At 38.9% G+C, this 18,807-nt stretch overlaps 1 protein-coding gene across 1 annotated transcript in view; it reads right to left on the bottom strand.

Moving 5' to 3' along the window:
- Positions 1-6,774: 6,774 nt before the first annotated feature.
- The window catches only part of cpne8 (copine VIII), an 88,704-nt gene continuing 76,671 nt past the window's right edge, over positions 6,775-18,807 (bottom strand). The window contains exons 17-20 of the mRNA XM_081356876.1: positions 16,751-16,853; positions 13,734-13,791; positions 8,686-8,759; positions 6,775-7,858 (exon numbers count right to left, since the gene is read on the bottom strand). Coding sequence (XP_081213002.1) covers positions 7,655-7,858; positions 8,686-8,759; positions 13,734-13,791; positions 16,751-16,853 — 439 coding nt within the window. The 3' untranslated portion in view covers positions 6,775-7,654. The remainder of the gene's footprint in view (positions 7,859-8,685; positions 8,760-13,733; positions 13,792-16,750; positions 16,854-18,807) is intronic.

Below are 18,807 nucleotides of genomic sequence, written 5' to 3'. Positions count from 1 at the left end.
AGTAAACATGTGAACAATACTTCTACAGAATTTATTAATCTAATGGTGTCGTTTTCAAAAACTTGCACTTTGAATCCAGTTTGCGTTTGCAGGCCCCCCAAAACCCGCTGTCCTGTAAATGAATGGCCAAAACGCATAAAAAGTTTTTCCGTTTTTAATTGGAAAGTGTTGTACACTTGAGTGCACTTGTTTTTTCACAAGGTTTTGTCAAGTCATCATCAAAGTTTGTCTTTGCATACATTCCTTTCGTAGTTGTATTAATAATTGTCATTGTGCCACACATTGATTTATTGATATTAATATCATCAAATAATAGTCATTGTAGAATGAAGCATTATCAGTATTTAGTTTACAAAATAATGAAACTAAGAATAATGATGTGAGTCTCTGAATGAACAGTAGAGGGCAGCACAGGATCTGTCGGAGGCTTGCTGCATACATACATTTTATTATCATATTCTTTATGTCAAGATACAGTATGTCAAACCTGCCTTTGTTTCTTCAAGCTGTAATGTTGCTCTTACATGTTTAAAAATGCAAATGTTGACATTTGTCTAATGAAGAAACAAGAAAAGTAAGAATGGATTAAGGAATTGGAGTAAATACAGAAAAAAATGACCCAGTATATCATCAAGTCTTTAATTTGAATGTTTATTTATGAAATAAGAAAGGGGCATCATTCATTAATAGTCATTATAGTCATTACAGTGTGTCTTTCCTCATTTAACATGAAAACATGTTAATATTCAGAGTTTCCCCAAACTTTCTCTGGTTAGTCATAGCAAACCATTCTCTACTACACAATACTTTATATCATGGAATCAAATATATATTCGTACTTTGGTCAAAATTTTGGCTTTTTTTTTTGTTTGGGATATTGCATTTCCAGCTTTTGACAATACAGTATTTTTAAATAATTAAGTTACTTCATTGAAAAGTGCTACAATTTATTTATTTGTGAGTGCATTTAATGCCAAACTACACTGGTTTAACAGCACCTGCATGCGTCTCATTCACAAAACAAACCGCTTTGAACCTCGAATCACTGCACTAGGAGAGTGTTTAAAAAACAGGAATAAATTGAAAAATACAACAATAGAATATAGTTAATTTGGCATAACAAATAAATGGTCTATTAAGGCAAACTTCATTTCTAAAACAAAGAATCTACAAAAGTGTATTTATTTTTAAAACACTGCTCATGCAAACATGATGCAGGCAATACTAAACTGTGAATTCATAATTAACAAAAGTAAACAATATCCGTGTCTATTCGGAGACTTCTATTACCCCATCTAAATTCATGCTGTCCAGCCAGTGCTGTAAACCAAAGAAAAATAATAATAACTAACACAAGGTCTAACCCTTTGGGGTGCGTCATGAGCAGGTAAACTGGTCCTAACTAAGCAACACTGGCACCTATTCCCACTTTTACAAATAAGATTCGTCACACCTGAGATTAAACACACAATATCTGTTACTTGTAAACAATTCATTAGCCATGCAGTCAAATATAGAATTCTTTTAAAACCAAGAAATGGACAAGAAGTTGTTCTATTGTTCATCTCAAGTCATTTATCTAATTAGTAAATTTCTCATTCATGATTATCAAGCTTAAATTATAATGTCAGTAAGTCATGGTCAATGTACAAATAATCTACATGAAGTGGCTCAATTTTGTAATCATTTTCAATTGAAATTGAGCATAAATGTGGAAGAGTGCGGTTACAATTCCTGAATCCTGACCATATGGAAAAACATTCCCATCCCATACACAGTTAAAATTTGATGCATGTTTTCTACATGATTTATATAGATAACACAGCATGGATGCAGTGCGAGTGGGTGTGAGTTTGAAGTTGACTTACTGTCATGTTAAATAAATGAAGTCGGAGCTCTGTGCCTGTGTTTGAGTTATTTTTTCCTTGGGGTTGCTGGGGTAAAGGCTGGTTAGTGTATTTTTCTTCCTGAAATATGAAAGGTATAGAGCAGAAGGAGCACATCTGAGCTCTTGATCTCGAGAGTCACGCTAAGTACGGTAAGTAGCTTTTTGTTTTCATTAAAGACAGTTTGACCAGGTGTTACTGAACATTGTTTGGTTGAGAAATTTTTATATAATTTTTTTTTCTCTTGATGATCCATGTGATATTTTGAAGATAATTTTCTGCCATTTAATTGGGTCATTCTAGAATTGTGATCTCATTTCCAGCTCACACTCATGCACACGTAACATACAAGAGATTGAACGTGAATCAAGGCCCCGATAAACTCACGGCGAAGCTCTTTTTCGTTCTTCGCTTAGAAGTAAAAATAAGTTAGGAACACCCTTGCAGTGACATATGTTTGGTAAACATCCTGACCTGTCCACACTGCTGAGAGCAATGTTTAGATAAATATGTAAATATGTGCTGCGCAATTTCCTCTTGATTTAAGACTACAGACTATACTAAAGATCTGGCTAAGTGAGACTATTGTTTGAATTTACCCCTTTTCTTTGTAAGACACATTGAGATTACAATCCAGAATGGCTTTTACAAGCATTATCCTGAACATTGAAAGCATTCATTTATGTCAATGAACGGAAGAGAGGCTCTCTGCCTCCCCCTAATGGTGAGTTCCTTAAGTAGGCAGCTCCCTACGTCTCGTGAAGTTGCAGCTGCCTCCCCAGAGGTTGGGACCCTAAGCAGGCGGCCACTTAGGTTTCATTAATTAGGTAGTTCCTTCATGGGTATTTAATGGTGTATCCTCACCCCTGAGGGGTTCTTTTTTAAGTAGGAAGCTCCTTAATACCTACAAGGCAGTAGCCTCCTCCCCCTAGTGTTGGGTTCAGTAAGAAGGAAGCTCCCTTGGGTGTTACCAAGGTGTGGGATCCCCCAAAATTGCTTAAGCTTCCGGAAGCCCCCTTTGAGTCTGGTCGAACGGGTTACACCTTCCCCATTATTGGTTCTAAGCAGGGTCCTTGTCAAAGCTTTCGAGGACTCGCAGTCTCTCTTATGCTACCCCAGGGGCATCCGCCTCCTTTAAGATTTTGTTGGTGGCTCCCTTTTGGGATATGCTGAAGTTTCAGGGTTGCAGCTGCCTCCCCCTGATTGGGGTCTGATAAGCAGGCAGATCTCTTGTGGTTGAGTCGTGGCTTGCTGAAGTCAAGGCTACCTCACCCAGAATTGGGGTCCCCTAAGTAGGAGGCTCCTTCATTTATCTAGATGAAACTGCCTCCCTATTAAGGGTTTTTCAACAGGTAGTTTACCCTAAGATGCAGAATGCAAACTTCAGCATATTCGCAAGGTCGTACCTGCCTCCCCTATAATAGGTTATTAAGCAGGCAGCTCTGTTGTGTAAGCTGGGGATCGACAATGTGGTTGAACCTGGGCCTCCCCTTCAGGGTCTGTAAGTCAGTCCTCTGCTCCCACAAGAGAGCTCAAGATGATCCCCAGACCCAGTAGCAGTAGAGTGAACCCTTCCTGTTACTGGGAGACCTTCTCTTGGGTCCTCCCCACTCTGTTCCAGCTCAGGCAGACTTTGGAGACTATAGCATGGCTAACACTTTGCAGCCGTTTACTATTTTCCTCTAGTGAGCGTAGTTCACTCTTCCCTTAAAGGGTTTCTTTATTAGGATTTATTGTCCCTGGATCTAGCCAAGTCAAAATCTTGGGTGAGCATTGGACTCCCCTCACTCAGAGGGCCGTTCTGCTGAGTCCTCAGCTCCCCAGAGAACCCATCTCTGGGCTCTGGTGAGAAGTGGTTTCGCCTGAGCTTTTCATCTCTTCTTATTGGTTGAGCACCCTTCAGGAGTGCTGGCCTTACGAGATGCTAACTCTAGGTCAGACGGGGTTGAGCATTTTGCAACTAAAACGCTCCCCTGTGGTGTTGAGGGGTTGAACCAGATCCCCCTATAAGGTTGGTGCCTCCCATTACAGTAATTGAAGGTTCAACAAGTAGGCAGCTCCCTTATATTTCATGAAGCTGCGGTTGCCTCCCCAGAGGTTGGGTCTCTAAGCAGATGGCCCCTTCATGAGTCAATACTAAGGTTGAAGCTGTCTCCCCCTGATAGCGGGTCCTTTAAGTAAGACAGCTCCCTTAGGTTGTGAGTGACAGGCGAGGGAACCATTGTTTCCCTGTGCCAGTATTCCCTTAAAGATAATGTCTGGCATAAGGGTTGGCATTACCTGATCTTTGAGCTCCACCCGTCTTAGGGCTTGGAGCTTAGGTGCTAGCCATAGGGAATAGTGTCACTGACAGTTCTATGGACCAGAGTTTCTGAGGGACCTGAGCGAATCTGACTCCGAAATATAAGTCCGTTGAGTCCTTGTCTGTGCTTGTCACAGCCAATTAGGAAGTTATTCCCTCAGCATTGCGAAGTGGGCATAGTGTCCTCTAGAGCAGTGTTTCTCAAACCTGGTTCTGGAGGACCAACATTGCACATTTTGTCCTGGAGTTTCTTCTAATGAGCTGATGAGTTTAATCAGGCGTGTTTGATTAGGGAGGCAAATAAAATGTGCATTGTTGGAGCAGGGTTGAGAAACAATTCTTTAGAGGATGCAGAGCGAGTTCCCATTCGAAAGGGAACATCTAAGGTTAAGCTGAGGGAATAACTTCCTAATTGGCTGTGTCTCGTTCCCCTTCTCAGGGAACCATGGTTACATGTGTTAGCTGAGACGCGTTTTAAAGTTTCCTTATAAGCTGTTCACGCAATGGCAATACAAAAGCGTGAAATTAATGCATGAAAGTTCTTACATATACCATCTTTAAATATGCCATGCATTCTTAATTTGAATTATTTTTCATTTCAGGTTGATATTAAATATTTATTCTATTTTAAAAGTGGTTTACACTAATTTTAAAGTTAATAGGAACCATTAAAATTATTGACAGTAATGCCACTGACATTTCATGATTAATTATAATTACATATAATTATACTTATATATTATATAAGATGCATAACAAAAAATACAAGCATTGATATTATTTCTCTATCAATATATCAAAAATAAATTTTATCAGCATGACAGTAAAACCCTTTAACAATTTAAAAACCCTTTTAATTTTTTCTATAGTAAATGGAAAACTTCTAAAATGGTTTTCTATAGGAACAGTGTATATTGCAGATTGACATTTTGTTGTCTAAAAGCAAAAGCATCTTCCACCACAATTGTAGAATGACCCAATGAACAAATCTCATTGTTTTGAACCCAGTATAACAGTGTGTGCTTCAAAGCTGCGTGCAATTAAGACTAATGCATGCAAACAAAGCATATGCTACTTCTGTATGAGGCTGTGCTTGCATTTTTGTGCTTGGATACAGATATTGAGAGTAGCTACAGTTCTGTCTTTACAGGAATAGTTCAACCAAAACTGAAAATTTAGACATTTACTCAGTCTCATATAATGCCAAACACATTTGATGCTCTTTTGTAAGTGGAAAAAGAGTCATTTAGTACAATGTTAATGCTGTTCCTATCCATACAAGTGAAGCAAGTGGGTACCAGAGCTGTTTTTACAGTCCAGTCCAAATCTTCTGAAGCTTTGTGTGAGAAACAGACCCAGTGTAATCACTACAGTGTATGTTCAGCATACACCGAACATTCCCGTAATGTTGGTGCATGGTTCCCGATATTCCTTACGTTCTAAGAACATTCTTTTTAGGTTTTTATTTTTAGTTCAAGAACATTGCAGAGAGGTTTTTTGTGACAACCTAATAAAAGGGTCATTCCTACAGTTTTGTGGATTTTGTGCTGACCAGGTTTGTTGATTTTTGTTTTTTTTTAATTCAATTATTTTTTAGTCTTGTCAGAGGGAGAAAATGTCTGTCTATCATAAAAAAACACACTGGTCAAGCTCAGGCCAGTATCACCTAATAATTCTGACCATATATTTTTTTTTTTTTTCAAATTCTATGAAATCTGTCCATCCAGTTATATGTGTAATGTTAAACAGGGTGGACCATAACAGGGTGAATGTTTTAAGCTAATAAAGCCCATTTTTAGCTAGGACAGAATAACATGCTAGCAGAAGATTTACATTTAGGAAGTATATATAATTTCAAGTCCAGTATAAATTGGCACAACAGGGTGGACATGTTATGTTTTGCGCTATTAGATAAGTCTTTTAAAATAAGGAAAAGAGAGAAAGGTTTATGACTGATTCTTACTTTGTTCTTGGAGTTGCTTTCCCTACAAGGAAATTATGTCACTTCAAGCAAGGGCACACTTTAGGGCACACCAATAAGATTTTAAAGAGCAAGTAGAACCAATGTAACAGGCTGGACTGGAGATTTAGGGACATAAACTAATTTAACGGTTTTACACATAAAAAAAAAGTATCACAATAAAAGGTATTTTACGTCAAAGAGAATAAGTAAATGAACAAACTAATACTCAAATTACTAATTTAAAAAATATATATGTAACCTAAATTTAGAAAACATGATTGGGGACATGGGAATTTGACTTTCAAGTGGTTCAAAAAGTTGGGTACATAAAACCCACTAAACTGTAGGAATGACCCCAGACAGCAACATAGTGTCGGCCCAGATCCGGCCCACATCTGGTACACGTGGATTCCACACTTACCAGAAGTGGTCCGGATCTAGGCCGACACTATGTTGCTGTCTGGGACCCAAAAACAAAATGTTTGTTTGTTCTTTCATTCATTCATTCATTTTAGGTTTCATTTATATAACCATAAACTAATTTTCCTTGTTGCAGGAAGATTTTTTGTGATAACCTAATAAAAACTTACACAGAATGTTCTCTAATGTTTATTTTTGTTATTGTATAACCATAAACTAACCTTCACAGTTAAATATTTCTCTTTCCATGACAATGAACTACATGTTGTGGAATTGCTCGATGACTGAAATTAGTGTCACACAGCATTTAATTAAATGTAGAAATTAAGATCACTATTAAAATGTGTAACAATTATATTTTATAAATCCAAATCTTACATGTTTGGAATGTTTTGGGACTGAGTAAATAATGACACGATTTTCATTTTGGCTGAACGGTTCCTTTAACGTAGAGTAAGGCTTTTCCTGTTAAATCTCTGTGCTCTGCTTGTGCCGTGAAAGCTAAGCACAAATTCGTTACAGTTTGAGGCCGTCAAATGACCAAGTATACGGAATACCGATATAGTAAAATAATTTAAAGCGAATACTGTACAATAAAATGAAAACCAAGGCCTCGCACAACTGGGTGAAAGTTTCTCTCAGTTTTGTACCAAGGGTGGATTCATGCTTTTTCTAAAATCACACTCGCTCTATTTACAACGTCATGTAATAAAATGAGTAAATTCCATTGTTAAGCAGCTCAGAGTTTTCATGAGGTACAAAAAAACATCCATTTGTAAAAAACGGTACAATTGTAAACGTCTGTCGAAGTTTGTCAGACACAAGAGCCGGAGATAATATGTGAGACAGAGACTGTGGAGTCATATCTGATGTTTGACTGACAGAAGAGGCCACTCGATACTTTAAAACAGTCTAATCCACCTTCTGAAACCTCAGTACACCCGACAAAGGACAGTGCCGGGCGTAAAGTTCCCTAACGTCACCCTACATACTGAAAGACAGCATGTGTAAGAGCGGCGTTTCACTCAGACAGGCCGTGTGTGATCCTGAGAGTGACAGTGAACCGTATGTTTGTGCGATCACTCAGATCTGCGTCTGCAGCGGGTGCACGAGTGTCGACGGGGGTTTGGACGAGGTGGAGTGGGACGAGTGCTGAGGTTTGATGCCTCGGCTCCTCGTGTACTGGAGGAACTGGTCTGGGATTTCCGCAAGAACGTCCTTGGCCAGACGGGCCATGCTGAGAATGTGATTCCCTCTGCGATCAATGTAGTCTCGGAAAGGAACAAACTGAGGAGAGATCAGACTGAGATTTAGGAGGAATATGCTGTCGATAACTACAGAAAACCTCTAGTGTGTAAAAAAATGTATGTAATGTAAAAACACCAATGTAAAAAAAGAGGTGTGCTTACTTGTATTTAATACGCAATTGTAGTATACTAAAAACTTGCGGATATATGAATTTAAAGTGTATACTTTCATGACTTTTTCTTTTTGTAGTTTTTAAGTCTAAAGCACATGAAAAGTGCTTGATTACAATTTTAACTGTAGTGTGTTATATGGATATGTAATTACAAATATACTTAAATACATCACATACAAGTTTCAATAGAAATGACAAAGTATATCGTATTTTACCTAAAATCCTTTAACCAGTACACGCTAACGATGTTTCAAAGACAACAGAAGAGGTGTAATTATGAAATTACAAATAACGATGTTCTTATGTCCTGCTGAACTGGATCAAAAAGCACTCTAAAGTTCAGCTAACTGCAACTAATATACATTTAAACTTAAAAAGTTTTCATCTAATTGCAATTAACATGCAGATAAGTATCCAAAAACATTACATTTAGTTTTCACACAAATTAAAATTCTCTCTTTAAATGAATGCAAAAGTGTACTTCTTTTTCACAAGAGCTGTAAGCATTTAAAAGCAGAAATGTTTGTTACCCTTTTACTATGTTGTAACATTACCTCATATCCAAAAGATATTGTCCAGTAATTACCACAATATCTGCTTCAAATGCTGTAGATATATCAGGTTAAAATCACCTGGAATACTGCCTTACTATTTCGGTCCATAGATACATGAGATTCACGGCTGGAAAACTCACCTGCACAATGTCTCTCTCTGCAAAGCGACCCCTGGATGATATCCTGACCTCATCTCCATCTAGTTCAATCATCTCTGTCAAATGGAAGAAAATGCCACAGGAAAAACAATCATGTGGTGCTTCTACTCGACTCAGGCTGTTATATTGAAGTGTGCTATCATTGATTTCATACGAGTTCAAACACATCATTTAATGCAGCAGCAGCTGTGAAATGAGTTCAAAGAGCAGATCATGACTGTGCTGAGATAACGAGAACACTGGGATCTGCATATAAATCAGGCTTCATCTCCATTAAAGGAAAAACTAATTATCAAACATTATACAAATTGTGAGCCCAGCAAAGACCAAGGTTTTTAGTTTTGACGTAAAGCCACTATTTAATGGAAATTTGGATTTTTTTCTCACTACTGTTTATGACACCACTAATCCTCTGATTTCATTGGGGTGGTGAGGACGAATGCAACGAGGACGAACTCAGAGGACGAATGCAAGGGTTTGTGAGAGTAACACCCTGTCATGTGACCAAAAGCAGAGAAACTATTCCAATTCACTGCATCTCCACTTGAATAAAGCTTCATTAGGGCTTGGTTTAGTGTGTAGGAACCCCCGACTTTCAGAATGCAAAACTTTTACCCCAGTACACAACGTTTATTCAAATTTAACCACAAAACTATCGATACGCCAGGTTCATAAAGTAATTTACATATTGAAGTCTTAAAGGTACAGTAGCAAAAATAGACTATTTAATTGTAAAGGTAAAAAATATCCATAACTTTATAAACTATAATCACTGGCTTCCGGTAACGTGTGTCTATTTCCAGCGGAAGAGTGACCTCTGACCCGACGCATGACGTATCGATGAACGCGGAAGCACAGAGGATAGAGCAAAACAAAACACCGGTTAGAATTAGAAGTCTAAAATCTGGATTTTTTAAAGAGAAATGAGGGAGGAGCTTGAGTTTGTTGCCCAGCGCTGCTTGTTTGAATCACGAGAGACGTCTAAAGGCGGGCGTACACGGTGCGAGTTCGGACCAGGATCGGACACTCGGGAGGTCGTGAGATATTGCACACGTTGCGAGTCAGTTTAACTGATAATCGCGTCAATGCAGCTGGTACACGGCACGACTGTCCTGCACGAATTTTATCCCGAGCCGGCAGCAATCACGTGAGCTTTCGCGCTAAACACAGAGACCGTCAATGTTGCATGGCAAAGCTTCAGATAGAAAAAATGACCGAAATGTGTGTGCAAATGATTTGTTGCAAAGCAGAGAACAGTAGCCATTCAACATAAAAACTAGAGAGAGAGAGAGAGAATTATTATTTGTATTTAATTATTTTTATTTAATATTATTATTATTATTATTTTAATTGAGAGAAGTGTGTGTGTGTGGGTGTGTGAGAGTGTGAGAGAGGGAGAGAGACAGTGTATGCGCACGCTGTATGGTTGCTGCCACTGAGGTATAGCCCCACGTGGTTGTGTATAATTTGGAAATAGGGGACAGCTGGTGAAAATCGGGCCGACTCCCCGAATTTTTTAAACATGTTTAAAGATGATCGGGAGGTCGGGGAGGTGCTCATAACGTGCTCGGCTCGGCTCGTAATTCCTCTCACACGCTGCGAGCCACGACCATGCGAGCATCACCGATTCCACTCGATTTCTCCCGAGTGAAAAAAATTATCTGCGAGCTCGTAAAAACAGCAAAAATCGCACCGTGTACGCCCGCCTTAAGCTTACGCTACTCCTAGATCCTACGTCATGCTTCGGGTCAGAGGTCATTCGTCATGCGTTGGGTCAGAGGTCATTCGCCATGTGTCGGGTCAGAGGTCATTCGCCATGTGTCGGGTCAGAGGTCATTTGTCATGCGTCGGGTCAGAGGTCATTCGTCATGCGTCGGGTCAGAGGTCATTCGCCATGTGTCGGGTCAGAGGTCATTCGCCATGCGTCGCATTGGGTCAGAGGTCATTTGTCATGCGTCGGGTCAGAGGTCATTTGTCATGCGTCGGGTCAGAGGTCATTCGCCATGCGTCGGGTCAGAGGTCATTTGTCATGCGTCGCATCGGGTCAGAGGTCATTTGTCATGCGTCGCATCGGGTCAGAGGTCCTGCGTCATGCGTCGCATCGGGTCAGAGGTCATTTGTCATGCGTCGCATCGGGTCAGAGGTCATTCGTCATGCGTAATTCATCATGCGTCGGGTCAGAGGTCATTTCGTCATCTGTCAGGTCAGAGGTCATTCATCATGCGTCGGGTCATTTGTCATGCATCGGGTCAGAGGTCATTCGTCATTCATCGGGTCAGAGGTCATTCGTCATGCGTCCGGTCAGAGGTCACTCTTCCGCTGGAAATAGACACGCGTAAGGCCGTTACCGGAAGCCAGTGATTATAGTTAATAAAGTATTAAATATGGATATTTTTCTTACAAAAAGGCATCGCTTCGCTTCAGAAGGCCTTTATTAACCCCTGGAGCCGTATGGATTACTTTTATGATGGATGGATGTGCTTTTTTAGGCTTCAAAAAAGGTACCATTCACTGCCAGGATATTATAATTTAACTCCCATTTTGTTTGGCTGAAAGAAGAAAGTCATATACACCTAGGATGGCTTGAGGGAGAGTAAATTATGGGATTATTTTTGTGTGAACTATCCCTTTAAGGTACACTATGTAACCTTTTTTGTTTCAAAATTCACAAAATGTATAAGCAAATACATCATGAATCCATATTTTGTCTTATGCTGAATCACTACAGTAAGTATATATATAATAAGTGTTTATTATTCCGACCATTTTAGACTGGGTGGGAAGCCAACCGCTGCAGATTATCCCAGTACCTGCGTGACTCGTCATATGCTGTACATCAGGGGTGTCAAACTCATTTTCACTGAGGGCCAATTCAGCATTATGGCTGCCCTCAAAGGGCCGGTTGTAACTGTAAGACTTTTAAAATGTTAATATAGTGTCTCTTTATTTGATTATTACTTATTTAAGTTACAAATATATATGCATTTAGAGGGGTGTTTCTAGGTTTTAAAAACATCAGGGGCTAGGTAATAATGATTTGATACAGAGAATAATGTATTATTGTATATATATGCAAGGGTAAACTGGCTCAAAAATTCAACCTTGGCACTGTAGCCACACCAGCACACATTACCACACAGTCATGCGTATTGAAATGTGATGTAGTTAGGGGGGTTCGGGGGCTTGCTCCCCCGAGAAAATTTGGATTTCTCAGACCTACATATGTGCATTTTAAGGTGTTTAAAGGCCAAAAAAATTGGATAACAATAGCTTTAAAAGCATGTCAGTGGGCAGTAGCATAAATTATTTGTCAAGATAACAGAGTCTTAAAAATGTGAACGAGGATAAATATTGCAATGAATGATCCAGACAACAAAATGGAAATGCAGAATGTTTCTGCTTATTGTTGACAATACACAATCACATATTCCAAACAGGAATGGCCTTAAATGAGAAATCTTTCAAGGATTATTTTGCATAGATGTTACATTTCAATCAAACATCAGTGCAATCTTTTTGTGTCCAGAGGCAAATGAGCAATTTATATTAGCATTAAAGATTGGTTTCAGCAACTTTCTTTCCTGAGTTAATCATTGTTTTTGGCACTAATCAGTTTTAAGTTAAATTGTTCACTCATAAAGACAGTCACTTGTCGCCACCTACTGGCTTAATGATGCAAGTCGCGCAAACACAGACAAGCGGAGTGATACAAATGGTGCAAAGGTTAATACTGGTACCTACAGTATATTAAAATAATATAAAATATCAATATATTATTCTTTAATCAGTTCTATGCAGCAGAATCAGATTTAACAGATTTATTTTTTGACCAATTGTCAAAATAAAGTATAGTCCTACAAAGCTATTTTTATCAAAGCATGAGCAGAGCAGGGAGGACCAGTGAACGAGAGGATCGTGATTCGTGTAATTTTACCAGTGTTGCCCAGCACGGCTATACACACCATGACTATACACATGTTACAGCACAGTAGTGCTATTGCAAAAAGAAACAAGTCCAGAGAAATTTCATGTCGGCACGTTTTTTTAGCGGACTTTGCCTTTCCGGTGAGCGTGAGCAGAGCTCGCAACACACACACACACACAGACACACACACACACGCGGAGGTTGCTTGCGGAAGATTGAGCAGAACGCGCTGTGAACACGGAGCGGAGAGCACAGCGCACACACACAGCGGAACGCGCTTAGAAGTTATGCATCTTCGGAAGCGGACTCGCACGCAAAGTCATAAAACACGTTGAGCCAGAGTCAAACCATCGCAGAACACGGAGGGGCGCGGCGGCGGCTTTTTAGTATCTTTCGGTCAAAAAACGAAAATGTTATTTTCGGCCGAAATTTCTCGGCAGCCTAAATTTCCATATGCTCTCGCGGGCCATATAAAATAATGTGGCGGGCCGGATTTGGCCCGCGGGCCTTGAGTTTGACACATGTGCTGTACATAAACAGAAACAGAGTGAAGGAGCTCCGGATGCTACAATGTTCTTCCTCAAGACGCATGCAGTTTTGTTTATTAACCGCTAGAGCGCCAAAAGTAACATAGTGTACTTTTACCTTTTAACACTCGCCTGCTTTTAAATAATTGTACAGTCATAATTTCAATTTCAAAATAAATTTTCTAGTGGTCATGACACACAAACAACGATATCAGTGAGTGCAAATTATTCATATTGAATTGCACTATTACAATACAAATAATATGAAATTATACAAATCCACAATAGGCAGAGAGAAAAGTTTAACCAAAAGTAACTGGATCACACATTTACCAGATGAAAGGAGAGGTGCAGGGTTAGTTAAGGAATGAACTGATAAGCCAATGGAAAAATCAAAGCTCTTATAGTACACACACTACTAATGACGTTTTGGAACATTTCTGATTGGTCTCACTGGAACATGTGTGAAACATTTCTCTTTTGATCTGATCTGGTCTTCTGTGCCTCTGATGGACTGGACTGATATCACATCACATCTTCACACATCCTCAAAGACACACACTTCTCTCTCATCTTACCGTCAAATTCGGCCGGCCCGACTCCAACGATTATAATTGACATGGGAAGACTAGAGGCCTTGAACAGAAGGGAAGAGTTCATTAAAACAAGACCCCCAAGAATACACTCCTCATATGACTCAACATTTGCATAATGAAACATGCACAAAACAGACTTGTAGTCATAATGTTGCATTGAGTGCAAACTGTTTTTTTAAAGCAATGGCTAATTTACTAATAGCTAATAAACACTTTAAATGACTATATTTGCTTTATTATAACTAATTTGAATGATCAAAAATGTAATCCTAATTGTCCTGCATTTTATGTTCAACCCTGTTACCATATGATTTATTTATATAAAACAAGTTTTTGTGACCTTTGTGACATACAGGAAGGGTCATCTTTTGGACCGGTCATCTAGCATACCAGTAGGACAAGTAAATAATCTTATTCAGTTTTCTCAATTTTAACACACATTATTTGTTGAATGTATTTGTCAAAATCTACTATTCAACCCTGTTACCAAGGTATTTTAAGAAAAAAAAAAAGACTGTTAATGTTAAACATGGACCCCTTCTAAATGATGGCTCAATTTTAGTTGAAAATATACAAATATGTAACTGTTACTTGCAACGTATTCTGTAGTTTATTTTTATTTCTTATAAATTTGATTTAAATGTTATGCTTATTTAAAGTTTGAGCCTTACTTTATACCATATTTGAGGAAAGTGCCATGGGCTGGCAGCCAGTGGGATGTAATTATGGAAATATGAGGCACATTCAAATAGCTCATGTAATGTTCTTTGCTCATCTGCACACTGACACATTATGAACGACTCTTGCCACTGTTCAAATAGTCTCTGCCCATCACAGTCTGTACAATATCACATTTCAGTGCCTCGGTTGACGTGTTTTGAAGGAAAGACAAATGGATTCAATTTAAGGCATTTTTCTAATTATGTATACTTGTTGTAATAGTATCCACAAAGAGGAATCAACAACTTTTGTAAGTGGGCGTAAATTCTTCTGTTTTATTCAGTGCAATGATTGTCTCATTCTTCATCCAATAATCTCTTGTAGTGATTAGAATGATGAATGGTTAGGCCTGTTGTTTACAAAGTAAACAAACTTGGACTTTTTTATTAAGGATCATTTTGCATGGTACCATATACAGTATATGCTGGGGACATAGTTATGCCTTCAGAAAGAAAACAGGGTGGACAGTAACAGGGCTGACCATTTTACAGTTTAATAGGCTTGGTGTCGAACATCACATGAACAAACAGGAAAACAGGTCTTATCACATCCGTTTGTCGGAGAAAGTGTTAACTGACGCTGATGTCTATGGACTTTTAAGGCAATAAGCTAACCTAGCTAGAAAAAAATAAATGTTAAGAGATGTTAAGAAAATAAAAAAACTTTTAGAAATCAATCTGCATTCTAATGGACATCGATTATGCTCATCTTTGGTAGCTCCTTTGAAGACATCTTCATTAAAACAGCTCTATATTTAATGAAACACATTCAAAAGACCTGAACCGATAGCGATGCAACCCGTTTTACAGAATACTTACGTTTGTTGCACATAAACCCCATTTGACATTATAAATCTTATGCTCAAGGCAGTAAAACGACAAGCTCCTTTTTAAAAACAATTACCAGTCGTCTATTGCAAAATCATGGAAACAGGGTTGACATTTTAAGATCATAACTAAGTTACAAACATAAAATCAAATTTGGACAAATAATTCAATTCTGTAGGATGTCTTTATGATACGTTCATGGATTTGTTGATTTATGGTAACTCTGTCAGAGCGTGGTTGAGGCAAAAGATGAAACTAAAAGCAGGATCTATGTGCAGAAGTCTATATTAATAACAAAATCCAAATAACAAAATGATCAGGTATCTCAGAACTTATCAAAAAGCATACATGTATGTGAAGGGGAACTTTGTTTGTTCTTATTTCATGTTCAAAATTTAATAAAGAGATTGATGGGGAAAAAAAGCATACATTGACTATAATGGACAAGGGACAACTGAAACTGGCCACACACAGGCAAACACAAGGGACTAAACGAGATAATTAACTAGAAACAAGTGTGACACATGAGGGTAAATCAAACACTATGACAACAGATGAACAGAGACAAAGAAAACCGAACTGGGAGGAGAGCAAAACTAGCTCAAAGTCCAACTCAACAAACACAAACACAGATCAAACGAGACAGTAACAGGGTTGAGGCATAACCAAGGCTACGTTCAGACTTTGTTCATTTTATGATTAAAGTGTGTAAAACGTTCGCCGGTTCCCGCCTCCTCCTTCCCTGAGCTTTGATCCAGTTTCAGTCTGACTGCTCTGATCAGATTTTACATGGTTTATGTGACTTTCTCATGCCAAGTAAAACATAAACATCAGATCTTGTTATAGGAAACATGCTGAAAGTCATTGCAGAAACAAGCTTGTGTTGTTGCAAAGTGCCGGAAGAGCAGAAAATGACAAAATAACAGAGACATGTTTTGAGACCAGCGGAGACACCACATATACCAGCCTCATAACACACAGTAGTCCAGCGCCGCGGCGACACATTGTCATGTTGTAAATAAGACAAGATGACGTCTGTAATGCAAACCCCTCCATGTTGGGGTTGTTGTTGTTTTTGGCGTATACCTACCAAACGCAGCATAATTCCCATAGAAACCAATGCAGATATTTCGAAAAACAAAAGAGCGCCACGGGACACACAAATCGGATCTGAACAGATGCGGTACACAATGTGGACGGTCAATAATTTTAGATCAGATTCCAATTGGATACACAAATAATTGGATTTGGACTGACAATGTGAACGTAGCCTTAGGGACACGATGGGTCATTATGTAAAAATCTTGCTGTTAAATTGCTGATAAATAAAGTGATACCACAAAAGTTGGTGTCAGCTGTTCATTGTCATTTTTAGAAATATGCCACACTTGTCTTTTCATTTTGTTTTTCTGAACGGTGTAATGTTTCCAAGAACTGTGTTTTTGAACTTACGTTTACGATAGATTCTTTAGTTTGAGCCATGTCGGAGATGACCCCATCAGAGATGATGAGGAGGATGAAGTATTCTGAACCATCCTTTACTAATGATGCATATCTGCAAAGAAGAAAGCTGATTACTTCATATCCTTGTAACAGACACAGGACTGAATCACAATTAAAATCTAATCCATCCTAGTGTCACAAAGAAAAGTACATAAAAAAAGTCAAAAGCACCTGGATGGTATACATTTATGGTAATTTTTGTCTACAATTGGTTCTCTAATGAGGCACTAGGTTGAAATAACATAACATTTTAGTATGTAACATTTACAGATTTGTAGCCTAATACTGCAGTATATCAAATTGTGGAAAAAATAAAGGTGTCTGAATACTTTTACTGTAAAACACTGTCAAATGTATGGTTTTTGAAGGCAAAAATTATAAATTACCATTTAATTTACAATGAATAAAAGGACATTCCCAGATGTCCCTGTGTGGCAAATCATATATTTTACTTTTACGTAGTTTCATTTCTTTTTGTGATTAGTAATATGCATTAGGGGAATTTGTATAACATTTTCTGTTACTAAGTCAATGTTTGTTGCATTATTTTAGTTTCAACATGATTCTTCATATGGTTTTCTATTGTACCACTTTTATTATCATGGTCAGTACATATTGGTATATACAAAGCATATTTTGATAGCTCGAATAAGCTTGGTATATGAATCGAATATCACTTAATGAAATAAAGTTATATGTTGTAAAATATACAGCTCCAAAATTCCATCCCATTATACCTGAAATATTGTCACAATAGTTTTATAATGGATTTCAGGCAAAAGCTGCTGTTTTACTGTAACTTTAATGGGATATTTTACAGTGTATGGCTGTAATTGTCAAATGTGTAGAGTACATATTATGTTGCTGGGACTCAGAGAATTATTTTTGTTATTTAGTATCTGTTTTCTTGTTTTCCTGTGCTTTGTTTCTGTTTTCTTGGTGTCCAGGTTTCTAACTGAGTTTGTTTCCTTGGTTACAGATTGGGCTCACCTGTTTCTTGTTTAGTTGATTATTATCCTGTGCTTTGATATGCATGTTTTATGCTTGGTTGTTTCAATTAGGAGTTTATTTTATATAGACTTGCTTCGATTCTGTCATGTCTGTTTATGGTTATGTTTCTTGTCAAGCCAAGCCAAGCCAAGTCTTTGTTTATAGTTTATTGGTTCATGTTTATTTGGAATAAAGCTGCACATGGGTTATTAGCTTCTTGCCTCCGTTGGACTCCACATATTTTCTCTCCTCCACATCCATGAACAATGCTTTGCAATTATAACAAGTGTGATAAATAGTGTTCTCTTACGAGAGGTCTCTCGTATTGCGTAAGGTTAGCTTACGCATCGGGAAAGTCTTCTTTCTTCGAGATCTGAAGCCAAAAAAGTATCCTTAATTTTGTATTCATTGTCAACGCAGTGCAGCAGCCGACAGACCTAGGCAGGCTGTATAAGCGTGCTCATTGGCTGCTCGGTGGCAACTGCTTAAGCCTATCGGTGAGCGCTCTGAATGCGGCAACCAATGAGGGATGAACCCTTCTAACCGTCAGAATGGGTGTGGCCAGCGTGTATATATTCAGCGCTCACAGGCTAAAATTCTGATTTTCTTGTCTTCAGCGACGCTCTTCGCATCGCTGGATCTTGAGAGCCGCCGCCATTGAAACCAGCGACCAGCAAGCTTAGGACAGCGCCTGAGGAAGCCGGCCGTCTTCGCCGCCTTCAGCCATCCGTGCCTGCTACGCTATCCGGCGACATATCCTTTACATTATTACTGTTACTGTGTGTATTCTAAAGAGCACGAGGCGTTTTTGTAAAAACGCCTCGTTTTTCCTGCGGCTCATGCCGCGCCCCGCTCAGCAACGGAGACCGCCACCTCTCTGCGCTCTCCGCCTGGGCCGCGGGCACGCCGCCACCGCACTCTCCGAGTGCGAAGAGCTTTCAATGTCGACCCTGCGGGCTCGACTTGAAGCTTTCGACCAAGCTGTCACTCCGCCTGTCCCTGCCGGGCCGCGCAAT

Source organism: Scardinius erythrophthalmus (assembly GCF_964197995.2).
Source record: "Scardinius erythrophthalmus genome assembly, chromosome: 24".
In the NCBI taxonomy this organism is placed as follows: domain Eukaryota; kingdom Metazoa; phylum Chordata; class Actinopteri; order Cypriniformes; family Leuciscidae; genus Scardinius; species Scardinius erythrophthalmus.
The sequence above is the reverse complement of the archived record's forward strand: the minus strand, read 5'-3'. Positions and strand labels throughout refer to the sequence as shown.